Raw genomic sequence first — 22599 nt, 5'->3', positions numbered from 1 at the left:
GTGCATGTTCAAATAAAGTGCTTAATTCAGTAAAATAAAATGAGCAAATCTTCAATGCTCCTTTTACTGTTTCACATCTTGACTCAATAGTCTCAACCAACCAATTTTACGGATAATTTTTATATGGATCAAAAATAAAAGGCACGATATTTCGTTTTGATTGTGTTCATTGTGGACAATCATAATCTTGATGGCGTTTTGATTCTTAAAGGTAAAAATACACGTAAAATAAATATGGTGCCGCTACGTTGCGGATTTCACGTTGCTGGAACGTAACCACGATAAACCAAGGACGACTGTGTGTGTGTGTGTGTGCGCGCGCGTGTTAAAGGGTGTAGGGAATTTCCATATTAGATGGGATTGCATGCCGACAGAACAACAGGGACGCACCACATTTAGTTAAATTGACTATACTGATCACATCAAGTCTATCAGGGACACAGACTGATCCATAGGGGTTTCAGATTGGCTGGGGCAAAGCCCCCACCCTCAGGGGACGGACTGAAACGGATGTGTCAAAAGGAGGCGACATGAAGACACTCCTTGGTTCGGACCCTGGGACGTCCACGAGGAACCGAACCGAACCTCAGCGCTGATTCTCCTCGCCAACTTGTAACTGAATTGTTGTTTATATAAATGTCTAAGCTTTACCAACATTCTCTTCATTGATTAGAGAACCGGGGAGAGTTAGGGGAACGCATGGAACAGGTTTGAAACCGGTTCAACGCTGGATGGAAGGTTCACAGCTCGGTGACATTCACGGCTGAGCGAGCGATAAAGCGCTGATTCATACCTCGCCTAGCTTGTAGTCAGCTCCTAGAGTTTGTTCGTACTCGCTGCTGGTCGTAGCGCGCATGAGCGCCACCTTGCCGTGGTATTTCCTTGACGGCACGTAGTCGTCAGCGGCCTTCAGCTTGTAGTAGAAAGTAGTGGCAGCAAAGTGCAGCGACTCCCGGCTGATATTCTTGTGGTTGGAGACGATCATGTCCACCACGACGTTAACGCGAGCCTCCAGGTCCGACAAGGGGAGGAGAATCTCCAAAAGCTGCAGAAGAAGAAGAAGAAGGAGAGAATAAAGAGCAAGGACCGTGACGTCGCTCGGTACGGCACAACCGGGCCTGGCGACCGGGTATCTGCCCGCGGGGCTCAGCCGGGCTCGGCCCGAGAGGTTGACCTCAGGTGGACCCGCCATCCGACTGTCCCAGCCTACGGACAGTTCTCCGACCGTCTGTTCAACGCTCACGTGACGGTGAGACTTGAAAGGGGGGGGGGGGTGCTTAGGATGAACGGCCTCTCCGATCGGAACGCCAGCGGTGTTCTGCTGTTGGACTTCTGTGCTACTCAGGGCGCCGTGCTGATACACGCGTGGGAACGTTGGATCCAGAAGCGGCTCTACCTTGTTGTACTCGATACTCGTGAACTGCTGGATGAAGGCGCACAGGGCTACAGCCTCAGCCTCACACTCCTGGCCTGGTGTCAGCTTGGACCGGTAGGTCTGGAACCCAAACACAACGATTCAGTAAACCTTCATCTGTCAATCATGTCAGTCGCATTCCATTTTTGCTCGTCATATTTTTGGAATCATGTTTTTTGATCCAATCCTGAGACTAAACGTGTATAGTCTGGTAATAACGGCTTATTCTGTATGAACGGCGTTCCCAGACACAACGACCATGTGACGACCATCGTGCTGCTGCGTGTGTGGCCTCTTACCTGTGTGTGTGGCCTCTTACCTGTGTGTGTGCGTTCCCAGACACAACGACCATGCGACGACCATCGTGCTGCTGCGTGTGTGGCCTCTTACCTGTGTGTGTGGCCTCTTACCTGTGTGTGTGGCCTCTTACCTGTGTGTGTGCGTTCCCAGACACAACGACCATGCGACGACCATCGTGCTGCTGCGTGTGTGGCCTCTTACCTGTGTGTGTGGCCTCTTACCTGTGTGTGTGCGTTCCCAGACACAACGACCATGCGACGACCATCGTGCTGCTGCGTGTGTGGCCTCTTACCTGTGTGTGTGGCCTCTTACCTGTGTGTGTGGCCTCTTACCTGTGTGTGTGCGTTCCCAGACACAACGACCATGCGACGACCATCGTGCTGCTGCGTGTGTGGCCTCTTACCTGTGTGTGTGGCCTCTTACCTGTGTGTGTGCGTTCCCAGACACAACGACCATGTGACGACCATCGTGCTGCTGCGTGTGTGGCCTCTTACCTGTGTGTGTGCGTTCCCAGACACAACGACCATGTGACGACCATCGTGCTGCTGCGTGTGTGGCCTCTTACCTGTGTGTGTGCTGCCACATAGGAATGAGAGCCATCCAGCAGGAAGAGGAACTCCACAGGCCAGTTCTGGGTCTGAAGCTGAGAACACATCTCAAACGCGACGCAGGCACCAAAGGAGTATCCAGAGACGCGATACGGCCCTTCGGGCTGGACCCGCCTGATGCGAGAGACGTAATAGGCAGCCAGAGACGGGATGCTGTCCAGCGGAGCAGCTGCGGGACAGGGTACTGAAATTAGTCTTAAGTGGACAGTGGGCATTTGATATGCAGTACATGTACTATATACCAGTACATAGAAATGTACAGAAAACACATGAACTAAAACAGTAATCCCTAATCCTAATCTACAGACGTCATTCTGCTGATGGCATCGAGCGCATGCCCGTCTGTCCTGGAAGAGGGATTCCTTTCTTTGACTTTCTTCCTGAGGTTTCTTTTTTATTCCCCACATGTGCACACGGGACCCCCCCCCCCTTTTTAGGGGGGGGGGGGGGGGGGTCATATATAGCCCTCTCAGGCAAATGTACTTTATGATTTTGGGCGAAACAAAAAAAGATGATTGCTATATATGAAAAAGAAACATGTAATGTTTTATCCCATCAACCTCATTGATTCTCTTAAATCTATGCTGACAGTGAATTTATTGCTGGCAGCATCACACCTGAGTAAAGGAATACTCCAAAAATACCCGTTTTGGAGTACAGTAGTCTCTCGATATAATGCGGTTCATCTTCCACGACTTCGCTGCTTCGCCGAGTTCTAATGCAATTTTTCAGATTTTATTTTTGCACTTGAACGCACCTTGAAACGGCGCAAGGACGAAGGGGCGCGGTCGGAGGAACTGTGAAATGCACGCGAGTTGCTATTAATCATTTCTCATGTGTTCAACCTCGTAGGTTGATCATTAAAATTAAATTCGTTATTTCTAGAAGCTATCATATTTATTTGTTACGCGTTTCTTTTATAGCGCTCTTATTCTCTGTGTAAAAAGAGGCTTTTATTTTGTAGGAGCATAAACGTCACGTCCCTTTTGGGTTTTGTTTCTTCCTGTTGATACATGTAGCCGCTGCCGTTCCGCTGTGCTAAGCTATCCAATAAAGCAGCATGAGAGGCTAAAGACAGCACGAGTAGAATATTTGTTCTTCTGCACTCCAAGCGGCTCTTTCCTCGACCTGCACGCCTTAACATTATTAACAGGAAAACGTTTACTGTACGTACTATATATTTATATTTCTCAAACAAATGTTTAGTTCTGAAAAGGTTTTGATCTTTGGTTTCATTCTATAATACTGAAACAATCTATTTAGATTAATGCCTGACTGTTAAACGTGTATAAAGTGTGTGGTGAGGGGTTTTACAGCCTTAAAACATTTATGTACATGTATAATAATTAAAAAAAATAAAGATTACTACATTGCGGATTTCACTTATTGCGGGTTGTTTTTGGAACGTAACCCCCGCGGAAAATGAGGGACTACTGTACTCCAGTAAACAGGCCTGGGTATCACCTCGACGATATACTTGTCCATGCATGCATCTGGTCGTTTCCATGGGAACGCCGGGGTCCTTGGGTTGCTTACATTTGGACTGACAGTTCACACAGCCTAACAGCGTTTTTGGAATCAGGGTTGATCGTTTCCTCGCTCTGGTGAGTGTGTGAACACACATACCTTCCGTGCACTGAAGCCCAAAGCAAGGCACGCTCAGCTTGGACGAGAGCGTCCTGAAGGCAGCGACGGAGCCCTCGATGGGATGGACCAGGAACAGCGGCCTCTCCTGGCTCTGAACATTGTTCAGTGGCGTCACTGTGGGGTCACTGGGGTTCACTAACAGCTGGGCCGGATCAGACGCCATCGAAGAGCGAGTGTTATCCTTGGTGGTGATGATAGAATCTGGACAGTTGGAAGAAGGAAGAACAAAAAACCTTTTTGGGTTCTGTATAAAACAATAAACACACAGAGCTGGATTTACTGGCACTGCCGAGTATTTTTAAGTACAATAAATACTAATACCATCTGCTCTGCTTGGCTTGCTGCTGGCGAGCTCCCCGAGCTTCTTGATGGTGAGCTGGCGGATCTCCCTCATGGCCATGACGATGTCGTAGTCACGCTCCAGAGTCTGGCGGACCTCCACCCCCATTAAAGAGTCCAGGCCCAGGTCAGCCAACGATGCATCCACATTAAGGCTGCTCACGTCCTGTGCACCTGAGGGGGGGAGGGGGGCAGACTGACAGTTATGGAAAGCGGAACAAATCACACGCATCAGACACAAGAGACTGAATCCACATTGGGAGATGAGGAGGCTGCATGTGGTCCCTTTTAAAGTTGTGGTCAGGTCACCTGTAGCAGGGTCAGTCTGAAAGGTTAACACAGGTGTGAAGCTGATTCCCACAGCACTAACGTGAGCGTGTTAAATCCACAGCACTAATGTGAGCGTGTTAAATCTACAGCACTAACGTGAGCGTGTTAAATCTACAGCACTAACGTGAGCGTGTTAAATCTACAGCACTAACGTGAGCGTGTTAAATCTACAGCACTAATGTGAGCGTGTTAAATCTACAGCACTAATGTGAGTGTGTTAAATCTACAGCACTAATGTGAGCGTGTTAAATCTACAGCACTAATGTGAGCGTGTTAAATCTACAGCACTAACGTGAGCGTGTTAAATCCACAGCACTGTGAGCGTGTTAAATCTACAGCACTAACGTCAGCGTGTTAAATCTACAGCACTAACGTGAGCGTGTTAAATCTACAGCACTAATGTGAGCGTGTTAAATCTACAGCACTAACGTGAGCGTGTTAAATCCACAGCACTAATGTGAGCGTGTTAAATCCACAGCACTAATGTGAGCGTGTTAAATCCACAGCACTAATGTGAGCGTGTTAAATCTACAGCACTAATGTGAGCGTGTTAAATCTACAGCACTAATGTGAGCGTGTTAAATCCACAGCACTAACGTGAGCGTGTTAAATCCACAGCACTAACGTGAGCGTGTTAAATCTACAGCACTAACGTGAGCGTGTTAAATCTACAGCACTAACGTGAGCGTGTTAAATCTACAGCACTAACGTGAGCGTGTTAAATCTACAGCACTAATGTGAGCGTGTTAAATCCACAGCACTAATGTGAGCGTGTTAAATCTACAGCACTAACGTGAGCGTGTTAAATCTACAGCACTAATGTGAGCGTGTTAAATCTACAGCACTAACGTGAGCGTGTTAAATCTACAGCACTAACGTGAGCGTGTTAAATCTACAGCACTAACGTGAGCGTGTTAAATCTACAGCGCTAACGTGAGCGTGTTAAATCTACAGCACTAACGTGAGCGTGTTAAATCCACAGCACTAACGTGAGCGTGTTAAATCCACAGCACTAACGTGAGCGTGTTAAATCCGCAGCACTAATGTGAGCGTGTTAAATCCGCAGCACTAACGTGAGCGTGTTAAATCCACAGCACTAACGTGAGCGTGTTAAATCCGCAGCACTAACGTGAGCGTGTTAAATCCACAGCACTAACGTGAGCGTGTTAAATCCACAGCACTAACGTGAGCGTGTTAAATCCACAGCACTAACGTGAGCGTGTTAAATCTACAGCACTAACGTGAGCGTGTTAAATCTACAGCACTAACGTGAGCGTGTTAAATCTACAGCACTAACGTGAGCGTGTTAAATCTACAGCACTAACGTGAGCGTGTTAAATCTACAGCACTAACGTGAGCGTGTTAAATCTACAGCACTAACGTGAGCGTGTTAAATCTACAGCAATAACGTGAGCGTGTTAAATCTACAGCACTAACGTGAGCGTGTTAAATCTACAGCACTAACGTGAGCGTGTTAAATCTACAGCACTAACGTGAGCGTGTTAAATCTACAGCACTAATGTGAGCGTGTTAAATCTACAGCACTAATGTGAGTGTGTTAAATCTACAGCACTAATGTGAGCGTGTTAAATCTACAGCACTAATGTGAGCGTGTTAAATCTACAGCACTAATGTGAGCGTGTTAAATCTACAGCACTAACGTGAGCGTGTTAAATCTACAGCACTAACGTCAGCGTGTTAAATCTACAGCACTAACGTGAGCGTGTTAAATCTACAGCACTAACGTGAGCGTGTTAAATCCACAGCACTAATGTGAGCGTGTTAAATCCACAGCACTAATGTGAGCGTGTTAAATCCACAGCACTAATGTGAGCGTGTTAAATCTACAGCACTAATGTGAGCGTGTTAAATCTACAGCACTAATGTGAGCGTGTTAAATCCACAGCACTAACGTGAGCGTGTTAAATCCACAGCACTAACGTGAGCGTGTTAAATCTACAGCACTAACGTGAGCGTGTTAAATCTACAGCACTAATGTGAGCGTGTTAAATCTACAGCACTAATGTGAGCGTGTTAAATCTACAGCACTAACGTGAGCGTGTTAAATCTACAGCACTAATGTGAGCGTGTTAAATCTACAGCACTAATGTGAGCGTGTTAAATCTACAGCACTAATGTGAGCGTGTTAAATCCACAGCACTAATGTGAGCGTGTTAAATCTACAGCACTAACGTGAGCGTGTTAAATCTACAGCACTAACGTGAGCGTGTTAAATCTACAGCACTAACGTGAGCGTGTTAAATCTACAGCACTAATGTGAGCGTGTTAAATCTACAGCACTAACGTGAGCGTGTTAAATCTACAGCACTAACGTGAGCGTGTTAAATCTACAGCACTAATGTGAGCGTGTTAAATCTACAGCACTAACGTGAGCGTGTTAAATCTACAGCACTAACGTGAGCGTGTTAAATCTACAGCACTAACGTGAGCGTGTTAAATCTACAGCACTAACGTGAGCGTGTTAAATCTACAGCACTAATGTGAGCGTGTTAAATCTACAGCACTAATGTGAGCGTGTTAAATCTACAGCACTAACGTGAGCGTGTTAAATCTACAGCACTAACGTGAGCGTGTTAAATCTACAGCACTAATGTGAGCGTGTTAAATCCACAGCACTAATGTGAGCGTGTTAAATCTACAGCACTAACGTGAGCGTGTTAAATCTACAGCACTAACGTGAGCGTGTTAAATCTACAGCACTAACGTGAGCGTGTTAAATCTACAGCACTAACGTGAGCGTGTTAAATCTACAGCACTAACGTGAGCGTGTTAAATCTACAGCACTAACGTGAGCGTGTTAAATCTACAGCACTAATGTGAGCGTGTTAAATCCACAGCACTAATGTGAGCGTGTTAAATCTACAGCACTAACGTGAGCGTGTTAAATCTACAGCACTAATGTGAGCGTGTTAAATCTACAGCACTAACGTGAGCGTGTTAAATCTACAGCACTAACGTGAGCGTGTTAAATCTACAGCACTAATGTGAGCGTGTTAAATCTACAGCACTAATGTGAGCGTGTTAAATCTACAGCACTAACGTGAGCGTGTTAAATCTACAGCACTAATGTGAGCGTGTTAAATCTACAGCGCTAACGTGAGCGTGTTAAATCTACAGCACTAACGTGAGCGTGTTAAATCCACAGCACTAACGTGAGCGTGTTAAATCCACAGCACTAACGTGAGCGTGTTAAATCCGCAGCACTAATGTGAGCGTGTTAAATCCGCAGCACTAACGTGAGCGTGTTAAATCCACAGCACTAACGTGAGCGTGTTAAATCTGCAGCACTAACGTGAGCGTGTTAAATCCACAGCACTAACGTGAGCGTGTTAAATCCACAGCACTAACGTGAGCGTGTTAAATCTACAGCACTAATGTGAGCGTGTTAAATCTACAGCACTAACGTGAGCGTGTTAAATCTGCAGCACTAACGTGAGCGTGTTAAATCCACAGCACTAACGTGAGCGTGTTAAATCCACAGCACTAACGTGAGCGTGTTAAATCTACAGCACTAACGTGAGCGTGTTAAATCTACAGCACTAACGTGAGCGTGTTAAATCTACAGCACTAACGTGAGCGTGTTAAATCTACAGCACTAACGTGAGCGTGTTAAATCTACAGCACTAATGTGAGCGTGTTAAATCTACAGCACTAACGTGAGCGTGTTAAATCTACAGCAATAATGTGAGCGTGTTAAATCTACAGCACTAACGTGAGCGTGTTAAATCTACAGCACTAACGTGAGCGTGTTAAATCTACAGCACTAACGTGAGCGTGTTAAATCTACAGCACTAATGTGAGCGTGTTAAATCTACAGCACTAATGTGAGTGTGTTAAATCTACAGCACTAATGTGAGCGTGTTAAATCTACAGCACTAATGTGAGCGTGTTAAATCTACAGCACTAACGTGAGCGTGTTAAATCCACAGCACTGTGAGCGTGTTAAATCTACAGCACTAACGTGAGCGTGTTAAATCTACAGCACTAACGTGAGCGTGTTAAATCCACAGCACTAATGTGAGCGTGTTAAATCCACAGCACTAATGTGAGCGTGTTAAATCCACAGCACTAATGTGAGCGTGTTAAATCTACAGCACTAATGTGAGCGTGTTAAATCTACAGCACTAATGTGAGCGTGTTAAATCCACAGCACTAACGTGAGCGTGTTAAATCCACAGCACTAACGTGAGCGTGTTAAATCTACAGCACTAACGTGAGCGTGTTAAATCTACAGCACTAATGTGAGCGTGTTAAATCTACAGCACTAATGTGAGCGTGTTAAATCTACAGCACTAACGTGAGCGTGTTAAATCTACAGCACTAATGTGAGCGTGTTAAATCTACAGCACTAATGTGAGCGTGTTAAATCTACAGCACTAATGTGAGCGTGTTAAATCCACAGCACTAATGTGAGCGTGTTAAATCTACAGCACTAACGTGAGCGTGTTAAATCTACAGCACTAACGTGAGCGTGTTAAATCTACAGCACTAACGTGAGCGTGTTAAATCTACAGCACTAATGTGAGCGTGTTAAATCTACAGCACTAACGTGAGCGTGTTAAATCTACAGCACTAACGTGAGCGTGTTAAATCTACAGCACTAATGTGAGCGTGTTAAATCTACAGCACTAACGTGAGCGTGTTAAATCTACAGCACTAATGTGAGCGTGTTAAATCTACAGCACTAACGTGAGCGTGTTAAATCTACAGCACTAACGTGAGCGTGTTAAATCTACAGCACTAACGTGAGCGTGTTAAATCTACAGCACTAACGTGAGCGTGTTAAATCTACAGCACTAATGTGAGCGTGTTAAATCTACAGCACTAATGTGAGCGTGTTAAATCTACAGCACTAACGTGAGCGTGTTAAATCTACAGCACTAACGTGAGCGTGTTAAATCTACAGCACTAACGTGAGCGTGTTAAATCTACAGCACTAACGTGAGCGTGTTAAATCTACAGCACTAATGTGAGCGTGTTAAATCTACAGCACTAACGTGAGCGTGTTAAATCTACAGCACTAACGTGAGCGTGTTAAACCTACAGCACTAATGTGAGCGTGTTAAATCCACAGCACTAACGTGAGCGTGTTAAATCTGCAGCACTAACGTGAGCGTGTTAAATCTACAGCACTAACGTGAGCGTGTTAAATCTACAGCACTAATGTGAGCGTGTTAAATCCACAGCACTAACGTGAGCGTGTTAAATCTGCAGCAATAACGTGAGCGTGTTAAATCTACAGCACTAACGTGAGCGTGTTAAATCTACAGCACTAATGTGAGCGTGTTAAATCTACAGCACTAACGTGAGCGTGTTAAATCTACAGCACTAATGTGAGCGTGTTAAATCTACAGCACTAATGTGAGCGTGTTAAATCTACAGCACTAACGTGAGCGTGTTAAATCTACAGCACTAACGTGAGCGTGTTAAATCTACAGCACTAACGTGAGCGTGTTAAATCTACAGCACTAACGTGAGCGTGTTAAATCTACAGCACTAATGTGAGCGTGTTAAATCTACAGCACTAATGTGAGCGTGTTAAATCTACAGCACTAACGTGAGCGTGTTAAACCTACAGCACTAATGTGAGCGTGTTAAATCTACAGCACTAACGTGAGCGTGTTAAATCTACAGCACTAACGTGAGCGTGTTAAATCTGCAGCACTAACGTGAGCGTGTTAAATCTACAGCACTGATGTGAGCGTGTTAAATCCACAGCACTAATGTGAGCGTGTTAAATCTGCAGCACTAACGTGAGCGTGTTAAATCTACAGCACTAACGTGAGCGTGTTAAATCTACAGCACTAACGTGAGCGTGTTAAATCTACAGCACTAACGTGAGCGTGTTAAATCTACAGCACTAACGTGAGCGTGTTAAATCTGCAGCACTAATGTGAGCGTGTTAAATCTACAGCACTAACTTGGGTTACATTTTGCCTGCTAGCATGTGAGCTACTGTCCCACAGCATTCCATTCCAAACCTACGATTATCTCTAGCAGACACTGGTTTCCAGTCACCTCAGCCGCCCTGCCCACCCGACCTCTGACCCGGATGGTCCCAGGAATTTCCCGTCCGGTTGGTCTTACCCAGAATGCGAGCGACAGCATCCACGAGGTTTCGCTGGCTTCCCTCTTTGTTGGTCACCACCGTCCTCTCTGCCTGGACAAAGCTCGACATCACTGGCTGCTGCTGGCACAGGAAGAGGTCCAGCACCTCCAAGCAAGATGCCAGTCGCTGCGGTAGGGTTCCGCCAACCACCGTGCTGTTGCTGCCCAGGGTCTCCAGGACCACCCCCACATCACCAATGGCTCCCCACTGCACCGCCAGGCCGGCTAGGCCATCATGATGCCGCTTCTCACACACGCGTTCCATGGCAGAGTTGGCATAACCATAGTTACTTTGGCCAGCATTCCCGCGGCCGCAGCTGACTGAGGAGAAGGACACAAAGTACCTGAGGTCTGGACAGAACTTCCTGGACACCCTGGAGAGACAATGGAAGGGAGGGGTCAGAATGGAGAGACCAAATAGCAGTCCTTACAACTGATTGACTTCATCATGTGTCTTACTTGTCCAGGTTGATGGTACCATCATATTTAGGTCTGCAAACATCAAGGAAGAGCTGGGGAGTTAGATTCTCCAACATCCCATCTTTCAAAACCTGATAAGGCAAACTCAGTTAAAATCAAAAGAACCACCAGAAGGTTCCACACATCAGCAAAGCTCCAGCTCATGGTGTTCAGAAAAGACAATCCCCTAAAAACACAAATGTATATTTTGTTCACCACATGCTTGTGTCAGGAAACGTGCTGGCGACGTGCCCTTCAGCAACGCTGGAGAATTGATCCAGAGGTTTAGCTGGTTTCTCGTGCCTCAACAGATAAAACAACTGCTGCATGTGATTTGACATTCATGCAGAGAGAACCTTCCCTGTGCTGCATTTAGCTTGTTAAAGACCCCTTCAAAGAAGGGATTCCTTCTATGCTCCCGCGTCTCAACAGCAGCAAGGCTGCACTAACTTGCATCTCGTTAATAGTGATGTGGACTCACTACGGTCTCTATAAACACAGCTCATTGGCACAGCCCTCAAACCTGCTGCGTAAAGCAGATACCACAACAACATCATACGTTGGAATAGTATTTGTCCTGGCAAGACAGCCTTCAAACAACAGGCACGACTAGTTTCAATGCCAGAGCCCCCCCGCCATTATTCTGATAGAGAATAAAACGACCCTCGGTCTCTGTCCAGCTGACTCGTTACGTTTTAGGTCTATTGGCTTGAGGTTTGACAAAGCTCGACGGAGACGCCATAGCGTCTGGGTGGCGGAAGGAGCTAGAAGAGACCCTCCTCCTGAGAAGCTGCATGGAACGGCTGGCCAGCCATGAACACGATGATAATCCAAGGTTTCTCTCTGACACCGTAGCTAGGCTAACACAAAGCTAGAGCAGCATATTACTCATCTCTATTAGAAGAGAACAAATCTAATCCAAGGTTTCTCTTTGACACCGTAGCTAGGCTAACACAAAGCTAGAGCAGCATATTACTCATCTCTATTAGAAGAGAACAAATCTAATCCAAGGTTTCTCTTTGACACCGTAGCTAGGCTAACACAAAGCTAGAGCAGCAAATTACTCATCTCTAATAGAAGAGAACAAATCTAATCCAAGGTTTCTCTCTGACACCGTAGCTAGGCTAACACAAAGCTAGAGCAGCATATTACTCATCTCTAATAGAAGAGAACAAATCTAATCCAAGGTTTCTCTTTGACACCGTAGCTAGGCTAACACAAAGCTAGAGCAGCATATTACTCATCTAATAGAAGAGAACAAATCTAATCCAAGGTTTCTCTCTGACACCGTAGCTAGGCTAACACAAAGCTAGAGCAGCATATTACTCATCTAATAGAGGAGAACAAATCTAATCCAAGGTTTCTCTTTGATACCGTAGCTAGGCTAACACAAAGCTAGAGCAGCATATTACTCATCTAATAGAAGAGAACAAATCTAATCCAAGGTTTCTCTTTGACACCATAGCTAGGCTAACACAAAGCTAGAGCAGCATATTACTCATCTCTAATAGAAGAGAACAAATCTAATCCAAGGTTTCTCTTTGATACCGTAGCTAGGCTAACACAAAGCTAGAGCAGCATATTACTCATCTAATAGAAGAGAACAAATCTAATCCAAGGTTTCTCTTTGACACCATAGCTAGGCTAACACAAAGCTAGAGCAGCATATTACTCATCTAATAGAAGAGAACAAATCTAATCCAAGGTTTCTCTCTGATACCGTAGCTAGGCTAACACAAAGCTAGAGCAGCATATTACTCATCTCTATTAGAAGAGAACAAATCTAATCCAAGGTTTCTCTTTGACACCGTAGCTAGGCTAACACAAAGCTCCAGCTCTGTTGACCCTTCTGTTCCGACAGGTCTCAGTAGTGAAGATTTCATGAACTTCTTCAGTACCAAACTCAAATCCATCAGTGACGTCATTCATCAGCATCTGCCTTCGTGTGGCATTGACCCCTCCCTGAGTGATGGAAGTAGAGATATGACTGTTTGGCTGTTGCCTCATCTAAACCGTGCAATTGTCTCCTAGACCCGGTCCCAACTAAGCTACTTAAAGAAGTCTTCCCCTCAATTGGTATTGCTTTGCTAAATATAATTAATCTATCTTTACTCACAGGCTATGTACCCGAGTCTTTTGAAACAGCAGTCATTAAACCGCTTCTCAAAAAACCAACATTAGATGCTGATGTCTCGGCTAACTATCGGCCAATTTCAAACCTTCCATTCCTGTCAAAGCTTTTAGAAAAAGCAGTTTCCAGTCAGCTGTGTGAATTCTTACAAGACAATCAGTTATTTGAGGTTTTCCAGTCGGGTTTCAGAGCTCATCATAGCACAGAGACAGCATTAGTTAAAGTCACCAATGACCTTTAATAGCGTCTGATAATGGACTTGTCTCCGTGCTTATTTTATTAGATCTCAGTGCAGCCTTTGACACAATAGATCATCAGATTCTGTTACAGAGGCTGGATCAATCTGTTGGTGTTAGAGGATCTGCATTGAACTGGTTTAGTTCATGTTTACCCTCGCCGAAGGGGAGGCGAGGCTATTGCAATTGGGTCCTTTGTCTGTTTGTCTGTCTGTTTGTCTGCTTGTTTGTTTGTCAAGAATCTGGGGGTAATCTTTGATCAGGACCTGTCCTTTCAGTCCCAGATAAAGCACGTTTCAAGGACTGCGTTCTTTCACCTTCGGAATATTTCAAAAGTCAGGCACCTACTAACTCGAAAAGATGCAGAACAAATAGTCCATGCTTTTGTGACTTCCAGACTGGACTACTGCAACTCCTTACTGTCCGGCTGCCCAAAAAAGTCTATTAAACATCTCCAGCTAATCCAGAATGCAGCAGCTTGTGTTTTGACGGGAACCAGACTGAGAGAACACATTTCCCCTGTTCTGGCGTCTCTGCATTGGCTTCCTGTTAGGGAACGGATTGACTATAAAATCCTTCTACTCACTTTTAAAGCCCTCACCAGCCAGGCCCCTCCTTACCTTACAGAGATGATTATCCCGTATTGCCCCACTAGAACCCTGCGGTCCCAAAACGCTGGCCTGCTCGTGGTTCCAAACATTTCCAAGATCAGACAGGGGGGCGGAGCTTTCAGTTATCAAGCTCCTTTATTGTGGAATCAGCTCCCTGATTGGTTCCTGAGACAGACACCATCTCTATGTTCAAGAGTAGACTAAAGACTTTCCTTTTTAACAAAGCTTATAGTTAATAAATAGAACAAGAGACAATCAGAGACTGCAGACCCCGCCTCCAATAGACTATTGGATCTTGTGAGACAGTAAACAGGGCTTCCGGATCAGAGGGGCCAAACCTGCTCTAGCTTGCTGCTCCGGAACGGGAAAAGATACAACTACAACTGTAACATATATGAAACTAGAATGAACTATGAGTGTGCACACATAATTTGAAGTCTCTAGCTCCAAAATTGAGGTCAGGATGGACTCCTAAAAAATGCTGATTTTAGAACGAAAATTAGCTCTCAGATCCGGATTGTGATCCGGATCCGGCCAAAATTAGTCCTGGTCATAGACCTTTAGGGAGTACTTATGTGTGATTTTTTTCAGATCCATACCGCCATGCGTTTTGAAGAAATTAAGAAAAATGTCAAAAAAGTGCCCTATCTCGCAATGTTAAAGAACCCTTTAAAACATTCTAGAATCTGGATCCAGATCCAGATTAACGCCATTCTCGGGGAGGACCGAGCCACGGACAGAACATTGCTTGTGTAAAAATTTCAAGTCGATTGGGTTACTAGTTTTTGAGTTATGCGCGCGGACAGACAGACAGACCCAATTGCAATACCCTCGCCTCCCCTTCGGCGAGGGTAATAATCAATATGCTGTCATTAGGCAGCACTGGTGGCTTAACATCATGACACACTGAGCTCCTCCCCCTTTATCTGATTATTCATGTTATAAATATATGTGAGTAATCTCTCTCTCTCTTCCTGTAGTCTTGTGCTCTCTCTCCCTCTGTTTGTCCCTCTTTCTCTTTCAGGTCCTTCTGTCTGTGGTGCTGCAGAACCTGGACCTGTGTCCCTCACCGCTGATGTCCATATCGCTAGCATTAGCATTTATAGCTTTATATCGCTAGCATTAGCATTTATAGCTTTATACATCTTGTTTTTGTCTGCTCCTGCTCTGTCTCGCTATCGCTTCCCATCCATCTCCTTGTTTTTGTCTCTCTCTCTCTCTCTCTCTCTCTCTCAACCCAGCCGGTCAGACAGATGTCCGTCCACCATGAGCCTAGGTTCTGTCCAAGGTTTCTGCCTGTTAAAGGGAAGTTTTTCCTTGCCTTCGTCTCCAAAGTTCTCGCTCTTGTGGGTCAAGTTGGGTTCTGTCTTTCCCTGCTAATCCTGTAAAGACGACTTCCTGTTGTGATCTGGCGCTCTAGAAATAAAACTGAATTGAATTGAATTGATGAGTAGTAGTGATGCAAGCTGCCTTCTGGGGGACCTTCACCCACCCCCCATTTACCATTCACGATACCCGTAACAACATATTGGTAGCTCTATTTCTAACACTGGAAGGTTTTGCACATTTGAATTTGAAAACGTTTTCTATGTTTATGGGCTGTTCATGGGGCTTTTCCATCCAGGAGCAAATGACCCTGCAGTTAAAACACTGCCAGGGAACCGTTTCTGTTTCCTTCTGCCGACGCACAAACATGGGCTGCAGAGGACTTAAAACGTCATTAGAGAAATGATCCCAGTTTGTTGTATCTGGTTTAAAATGAACTAAATGTAAGGTGAGGGTAGTGATGATGAGGGGGTTGTGTGTTACCATGGCGAGATGGAAGATGCCACCCACTGGACCCAGTGCACAGGCCTCAGCTATAAGCCGTTGGGTTCCATCCAGCGTGCCGACGTCATTGGTCGACACGAGCACCTCCGTATCTCGACTCTGCCATTCATGCAGCCTCTTCGCCTGGTAGCCTACAAAGCATATGAAACCAAGCTTAAGTGCTCCAAGTCCTTACAGTCACACAGTAGCATGTATTACAGTACAAGTACAGTCACACAGTAGCATGCATTACAGTACAAGTACAGTCACACAGTAGCGTGCATTACAGTCCAAGTACAGTCACACAGTAGCGTGTATTACAGTACAAGTACAGTCACACAGTAGCATGCATTACAGTACGAGTACAGTCACACAGTAGCGTGCATTACAGTCCAAGTACAGTCACACAGTAGCGTGTATTACAGTACAAGTACAGTCACACAGTAGCATGCATTACAGTACGAGTACAGTCACACAGTAGCGTGCATTACAGTACGAGTACAGTCACACAGTAGCGTGTATTACAGTACAAGTACAGTCACACAGTAGCGTGTATTACAGTACAAGTACAGTCACACAGTAGCATGTATTACAGTACAAGTACAGTCACACAGTAGCGTGCATTACAGTACGAGTACAGTCACACAGTAGCACGCATTACAGTACAAGTACAGTCACACAGTAGCGTGTATTACAGTACAAGTACAGTCACACAGTAGCACGCATTACAGTACAAGTACAGTCACACAGTAGCGTGTATTACAGTACAAGTACAGTCACACAGTAGCGTGCATTACAGTACGAGTACAGTCACACAGTAGCGTGTATTACAGTACAAGTACAGTCACACAGTAGCGTGCATTACAGTACAAGTACAGTCACACAGTAGCATGCATTACAGTACAAGTACAGTCACACAGTAGCATGCATTACAGTACGAGTACAGTCACACAGTAGCGTGTATTACAGTACAAGTACAGTCACACAGTAGCATGATTACAGTACAAGTACAGTCACACAGTAGCATGATTACAGTACCAGTACAGTCACACAGTAGCATGTATTACAGTACAAGTACAGTCACACAGTAGCGTGTATTACAGTACAAGTACAGTCACACAGTAGCATGCATTACAGTACAAGTAGTCACACAGTAGCGTGCATTACAGTACAAGTACAGTCACACAGTAGCATGCATTACAGTACAAGTACAGTCACACAGTAGCGTGTATTACAGTACAAGTACAGTCACACAGTAGCATGCATTACAGTACGAGTACAGTCACACAGTAGCGTGTATTACAGTACAAGTACAGTCACACAGTAGCATGATTACAGTACAAGTACAGTCACACAGTAGCATGATTACAGTACAAGTACAGTCACACAGTAGCATGTATTACAGTACGAGTACAGTCACACAGTAGCGTGTATTACAGTACAAGTACAGTCACACAGTAGCGTGTATTACAGTACAAGTACAGTCACACAGTAGCGTGTATTACAGTACAAGTACAGTCACACAGTAGCGTGTATTACAGTACAAGTACAGTCACACAGTAGCATGTATTACAGTACAAGTACAGTCAAACAGTAGCATGCATTACAGTACAAGTACAGTCACACAGTAGCGTGTATTACAGTACAAGTACAGTCACACAGTAGCATGCATTACAGTACGAGTACAGTCACACAGTAGCATGTATTACAGTACGAGTACAGTCACACAGTAGCATGTATTACAGTACAAGTACAGTCACACAGTAGCATGTATTACAGTACAAGTACAGTCACACAGTAGCATGTATTACAGTACAAGTACAGTCAAACAGTAGCATGCATTACAGTACAAGTACAGTCACACAGTAGCATGCATTACAGTACAAGTACAGTCACACAGTAGCATGCATCACAGTACAAATACAGTCACACAGTAGCATGCATTACAGTACAAGTACAGTCACACAGTAGCGTGCATTACAGTACAAGTACAGTCACACAGTGGCGTGTATTACAGTACAAGTACAGTCAAACAGTAGCATGTATTACAGTACAAATACAGTCACACAGTAGCATGTATTACAGTACAAGTACAGTCACACAGTAGCGTGTATTACAGTACAAGTACAGTCACACAGTAGCATGCATTACAGTACGAGTACAGTCACACAGTAGCGTGTATTACAGTACAAGTACAGTCACACAGTAGCATGCATTACAGTACAAGTACAGTCACACAGTAGCATGCATTACAGTACAAGTACAGTCACACAGTAGCATGCATTACAGTACAAGTAGTCACACAGTAGCGTGTATTACAGTACAAGTACAGTCAAACAGTAGCATGTATTACAGTACAAATACAGTCACACAGTAGCATGTATTACAGTACAAGTACAGTCACACAGTAGTGTGTATTACAGTACAAGTACAGTCACACAGTAGCATGCATTACAGTACGAGTACAGTCACACAGTAGCGTGTATTACAGTACAAGTACAGTCACACAGTAGCGTGTATTACAGTACAAGTACAGTCACACAGTAGCATGCATTACAGTACAAGTACAGTCACACAGTAGCATGTATTACAGTACAAGTACAGTCAAACAGTAGCATGCATTACAGTACAAGTACAGTCACACAGTAGCATGCATTACAGTACAAGTACAGTCAAACAGTAGCATGCATTACAGTACAAGTACAGTCACACAGTAGCATGCATTACAGTACAAGTACAGGCAAACATCCTGTCTAAGAGGAGCATTTCTAAAAAGTCCTTGCGGTCTTGTTTCCGTTGAAAGTCCTTCGTACATAAATCATCGACATTTAACAATACCAATAAAACTAATATTAAATTACTCAATAGTTGCAAAATAACAATAAATTAAAAAGACACTTAATATGTACAACGTAGGTGGACAAAAAGGGGGGGGGGGGGGGGGGTTCATCCGGAGAGAGTCGTGATGACTATCTCCGTTTCTGTCCCCCTAAAAGGTGTATTTTTAGGGCCGTTTTGAAGGAGGCCAAAGAGGTGCATGTTTTGAGGTTAGGAGTCAAACAGTTCCACCCTTGGGGGGCAGTATTATAAAAAGATGATTTACCCATGTTAGTCCTATAGGAGGGGGTAATCAGGTTGTTGTTTGAGCTCCCTCTAGTGTTGTGGCTGTGGGTGTCACTAAATCTGTGGAGGTGTTTATTCAGGTATGCAGGGATTGAGGGGACTGAGGGCAGAGCTGCATTGACTATTTTAAATGCCGATCCCATTTTGAGTTGTTTAACCCTGTCTTCTATTATGGAATCTGTAGTTTGTATGTCAACAGTGCCTCATATCAGCCGGCCATTAATAACAATAATAATAGATCAATATAAAATGACCTCGCAGGCTGTATATCACTGTACACCGGGCCAGACGTGTCCCGCGGGCCTCGTATCACCTCTCAATGCGAATGAGCATAAGAGAAGAGGAACCTTTACAGTTACTGTGCGTTACCATTCCTGATGCCCGATCTGGACGTCAGCACCAGTTTTCGTGCTCCTCGCTCCGTCAGCCACTGAGCCAGCTCCAGACCAAAGCCTCCGAGTCCACCAGTGATGATGTAGGAGTGGGAAGGAAGGCACAGGGTGCGACTGATAGCTGGCAAAGACAACGGGGAGCTTGCGTGGTTCTCTTCAGAACGGACCTGAGGAAGGAGAAGAACCAGCCAGAGCACTCATTGATGCATGGGGGGGCCGAATCTTATCACAGGCTGATGTGAAACAATCAAGTCACATGAAACATATTCAGGAGACACTGACCTGCAGGAGGACCTTCCCTATATGCTTGCCCTGAGCCATGTATCTAAAGGCCCCCTCTACGTGGTCCCTGTCAAACACCGTCGTCTCCAGAGGCTGGACGACGCCACCCACAATGCCCTCCTTCAGTAGGCGGTACACATCTTCCCAGTCCTGGTTGCCCTCTTCAAAGAGGGCATCCAGCAGAACGCCGTGAAAGGTCACGTTCTTCAGGAACAGCGCCATGCCTGGAGAGATCGCCATGACAGAAGGGTGGGGGCGTGTTTATGTCATTACCGAGTCAGACAAGTCGAAGACATGGAGACAATCAAACGTTACCTTTGTGCGAGTGACACGTAATAGCATGCACGATGCTTTAACAGGCTGTTTGTGGGTCATCGTAAACATGGCTAACACTGATTCAGGGTCAGCCATTAATGTCTCTTCACTAGCCTTGACTTCTGTTAAGTGCTACTGCTAATGCTAACATTCCATCGCCTCTCCATGGAATGGATTCATGGCATAGACGCGCTCAGTCGATGCGCTGCTATTGTTATATTATAACATTAAACCCTAAACCCTACGCCTAAGCCCTAAACCCTACCCCTAAACCCTAAACCCTACCCCTAAGCCCTAAACCTAAACCCTACCCCTAAGCCCTAAACCCCTAAACCCTACCCCTAAACCCTACCCCTAAACCTAAGCCCTAAACCCTACCCCTAAACCCTAAGCCCTACCCCTAAACCCTAAGCCCCAAACCCTACCCCTAAACCCTAAGCCCTAAACCCTACCCCTAAACCCTAAACCAAAACCCTAAGCCCTAAACCCTACCCCTAAACCCTAAACCTAAACCCTAAGCCCTACCCCTAAACCCTATCCCTAAACCCTACCCCTACACCTAAACCCTAATCCCTAAACCCTAAACCAAAACCCTAAGCCCTAAACCCTACCCCTAAACCCTAAGCCCTACCCCTAAACCCTACCCCTAAACCCTACCCCTAAACCCCACCCCTAAACCCTACCCCTAAACCCTAAGCCCTACCCCTAAACCCTACCCCCAAACCCTACCCCCAAACCCTACCCCTAAGCCCTACCCCTAAGCCCTACCCCTGAGCCCTACCCCTAAGCCCTACCCCTGAGCCCTACCCCTAAACCCTATACCCTAAGCCCTATACCCTAAGCCCTACCCCTAAACCTAAACCCTAAGCCAGGGGTCCCCAAACTTTTTCCTGTGAGGGCCACATAACGTTTCCCTTCTCTGATGGGGGGCCGGGGTCAGTTTGTACAGGAACAGTGTGACGATGGCAGGGGTGCCTAAACATTTATTGTTTTCCAAACAGCCAGCAAATAACCCTTTCTTCACAGAAAAAAAGTCAGGACATAAATAATAACACTATTAATAGAATAAATAATAACTAATTAACCCTTTCCGGGTTCGTCACAGAAAAACGTCAATGGAACATTAACTTTCTGGTCATATGTGATCATCATTAAAATTGTCCCAAACAAAAGGAAGAATGCTTTTCTTCATAATATTAATATATTCTCCACTCTCGAATTAATGACCTGTAGCCTGTACTCTGCACAGGAACATGATAATTCACACTTAATGAATGCAACATTAATCATGCCATAATGATGACAATAAATATGGGTCAGGTCAGAAGACCATCGTTCGCTGAGAGAGAGGAGGCAGGAACTGTTTCAGTACCTTAAATTCAGTTTAGTGGACAAGAACAATAAGTATACAATTACATTTCATTTGAATGGCCATTCAGTGCAAATACATAATTTACCAAATCTCAACATTTACAATGAAATCAGCACATGAATTGGACAGTTCATGTCCTACGGTCCACAAACAGGGAACGCACAGGATTGTTGTAGTTCCTTGCACGCATCAGCACGATACGCACATGGGGTAACTCGCAGTTTAGAAACAGTTCATATGGGCCGACTGTATGATGGAGGAACCACACAGGAAAACAGGGGGCGAGTGGAAAAAGGTCAAGGGTCGGCTGCAAGAGCCTCCTACCAACCCGGACAGAGCAGGAAGTCAGGGGTTCCGGAACATTTAGTGAGAAATGCTGTTGTTGGCACAGACTCAGCTATTCCGTTTTTCTCTCTCATTCACACAGCCCGGCACCGACAGTCAGCTCCTCTGAGTTAACGAGTCAGCAATGCAGATCGATAGTGATAGAGTCATATTAACAGTCATGGAAAAACCAGGCAAAAATCCCACCTGCAGCCTCAATTGATTGCGTGTCCCTCACGTCTCCCACCTACTTCCTACTACCTGAGATTTAAAGCTACCCAAGTGGTTGTTCCCGGTTACGTGACCCAGGAACTATTCTCGCAATAGCACGCAGTAGTTTACCAAAAAGTATTTATATTTAACAGAGCAAGAGGATACAGTTTCTCACAAGGTGAATTTGACATCTATGCTACAAACCCCTCTTAAATGCATCGAATACCATTATTGATCCCCCACCGGCTACTCACGTTGTATGGAAAAAAAAAAAAAAAAATGTTAAAAAAAAAAAAAAATATTTTTTTTTTTTTTTCCTCTGGTATTGTTCAGGGGGCCGGTTCAAACGTGGAGGCGGGCCGTATCTGGCCCGCGGGCCATAGTTTGGGGACCCCTGCCCTAAGCCCTAAACCCTACCCCTAAACATAATCCCTATACCCTACCCCTAAGCCCTACCCCTAAGCCCTATACCCTAAGCCCTACCCCTAAGCCCTAAACCCTACCCCTAAGCCCTACCCCTAAACCCTAAACCCTACCCCCTAAACCCTAAGCCCTACCCCTAAAC

General features: G+C 45.2%; 1 protein-coding gene across 1 annotated transcript in view; it reads right to left on the bottom strand.

Moving 5' to 3' along the window:
- The window catches only part of fasn (fatty acid synthase), a 55972-nt gene that overhangs the window by 2382 nt on the left and 30991 nt on the right, over window positions 1–22599 (bottom strand). The window contains exons 31-40 of the mRNA XM_068754655.1: window positions 19811–20034; window positions 19506–19695; window positions 16014–16165; window positions 11227–11318; window positions 10747–11141; window positions 4291–4482; window positions 3949–4170; window positions 2280–2491; window positions 1397–1495; window positions 794–1045 (exon numbers count right to left, since the gene is read on the bottom strand). Of these exons, the coding sequence (XP_068610756.1) occupies window positions 794–1045; window positions 1397–1495; window positions 2280–2491; window positions 3949–4170; window positions 4291–4482; window positions 10747–11141; window positions 11227–11318; window positions 16014–16165; window positions 19506–19695; window positions 19811–20034 (2030 nt within the window). The remainder of the gene's footprint in view (window positions 1–793; window positions 1046–1396; window positions 1496–2279; window positions 2492–3948; window positions 4171–4290; window positions 4483–10746; window positions 11142–11226; window positions 11319–16013; window positions 16166–19505; window positions 19696–19810; window positions 20035–22599) is intronic.

Source organism: Brachionichthys hirsutus, chromosome 21 (genome assembly GCF_040956055.1).
Source record: "Brachionichthys hirsutus isolate HB-005 chromosome 21, CSIRO-AGI_Bhir_v1, whole genome shotgun sequence".
Classification (NCBI taxonomy): Eukaryota; Metazoa; Chordata; class Actinopteri; order Lophiiformes; family Brachionichthyidae; genus Brachionichthys; species Brachionichthys hirsutus.
Note: the sequence above shows the minus strand (reverse complement) of the source record. Positions and strands in the feature narration are given on the sequence as shown.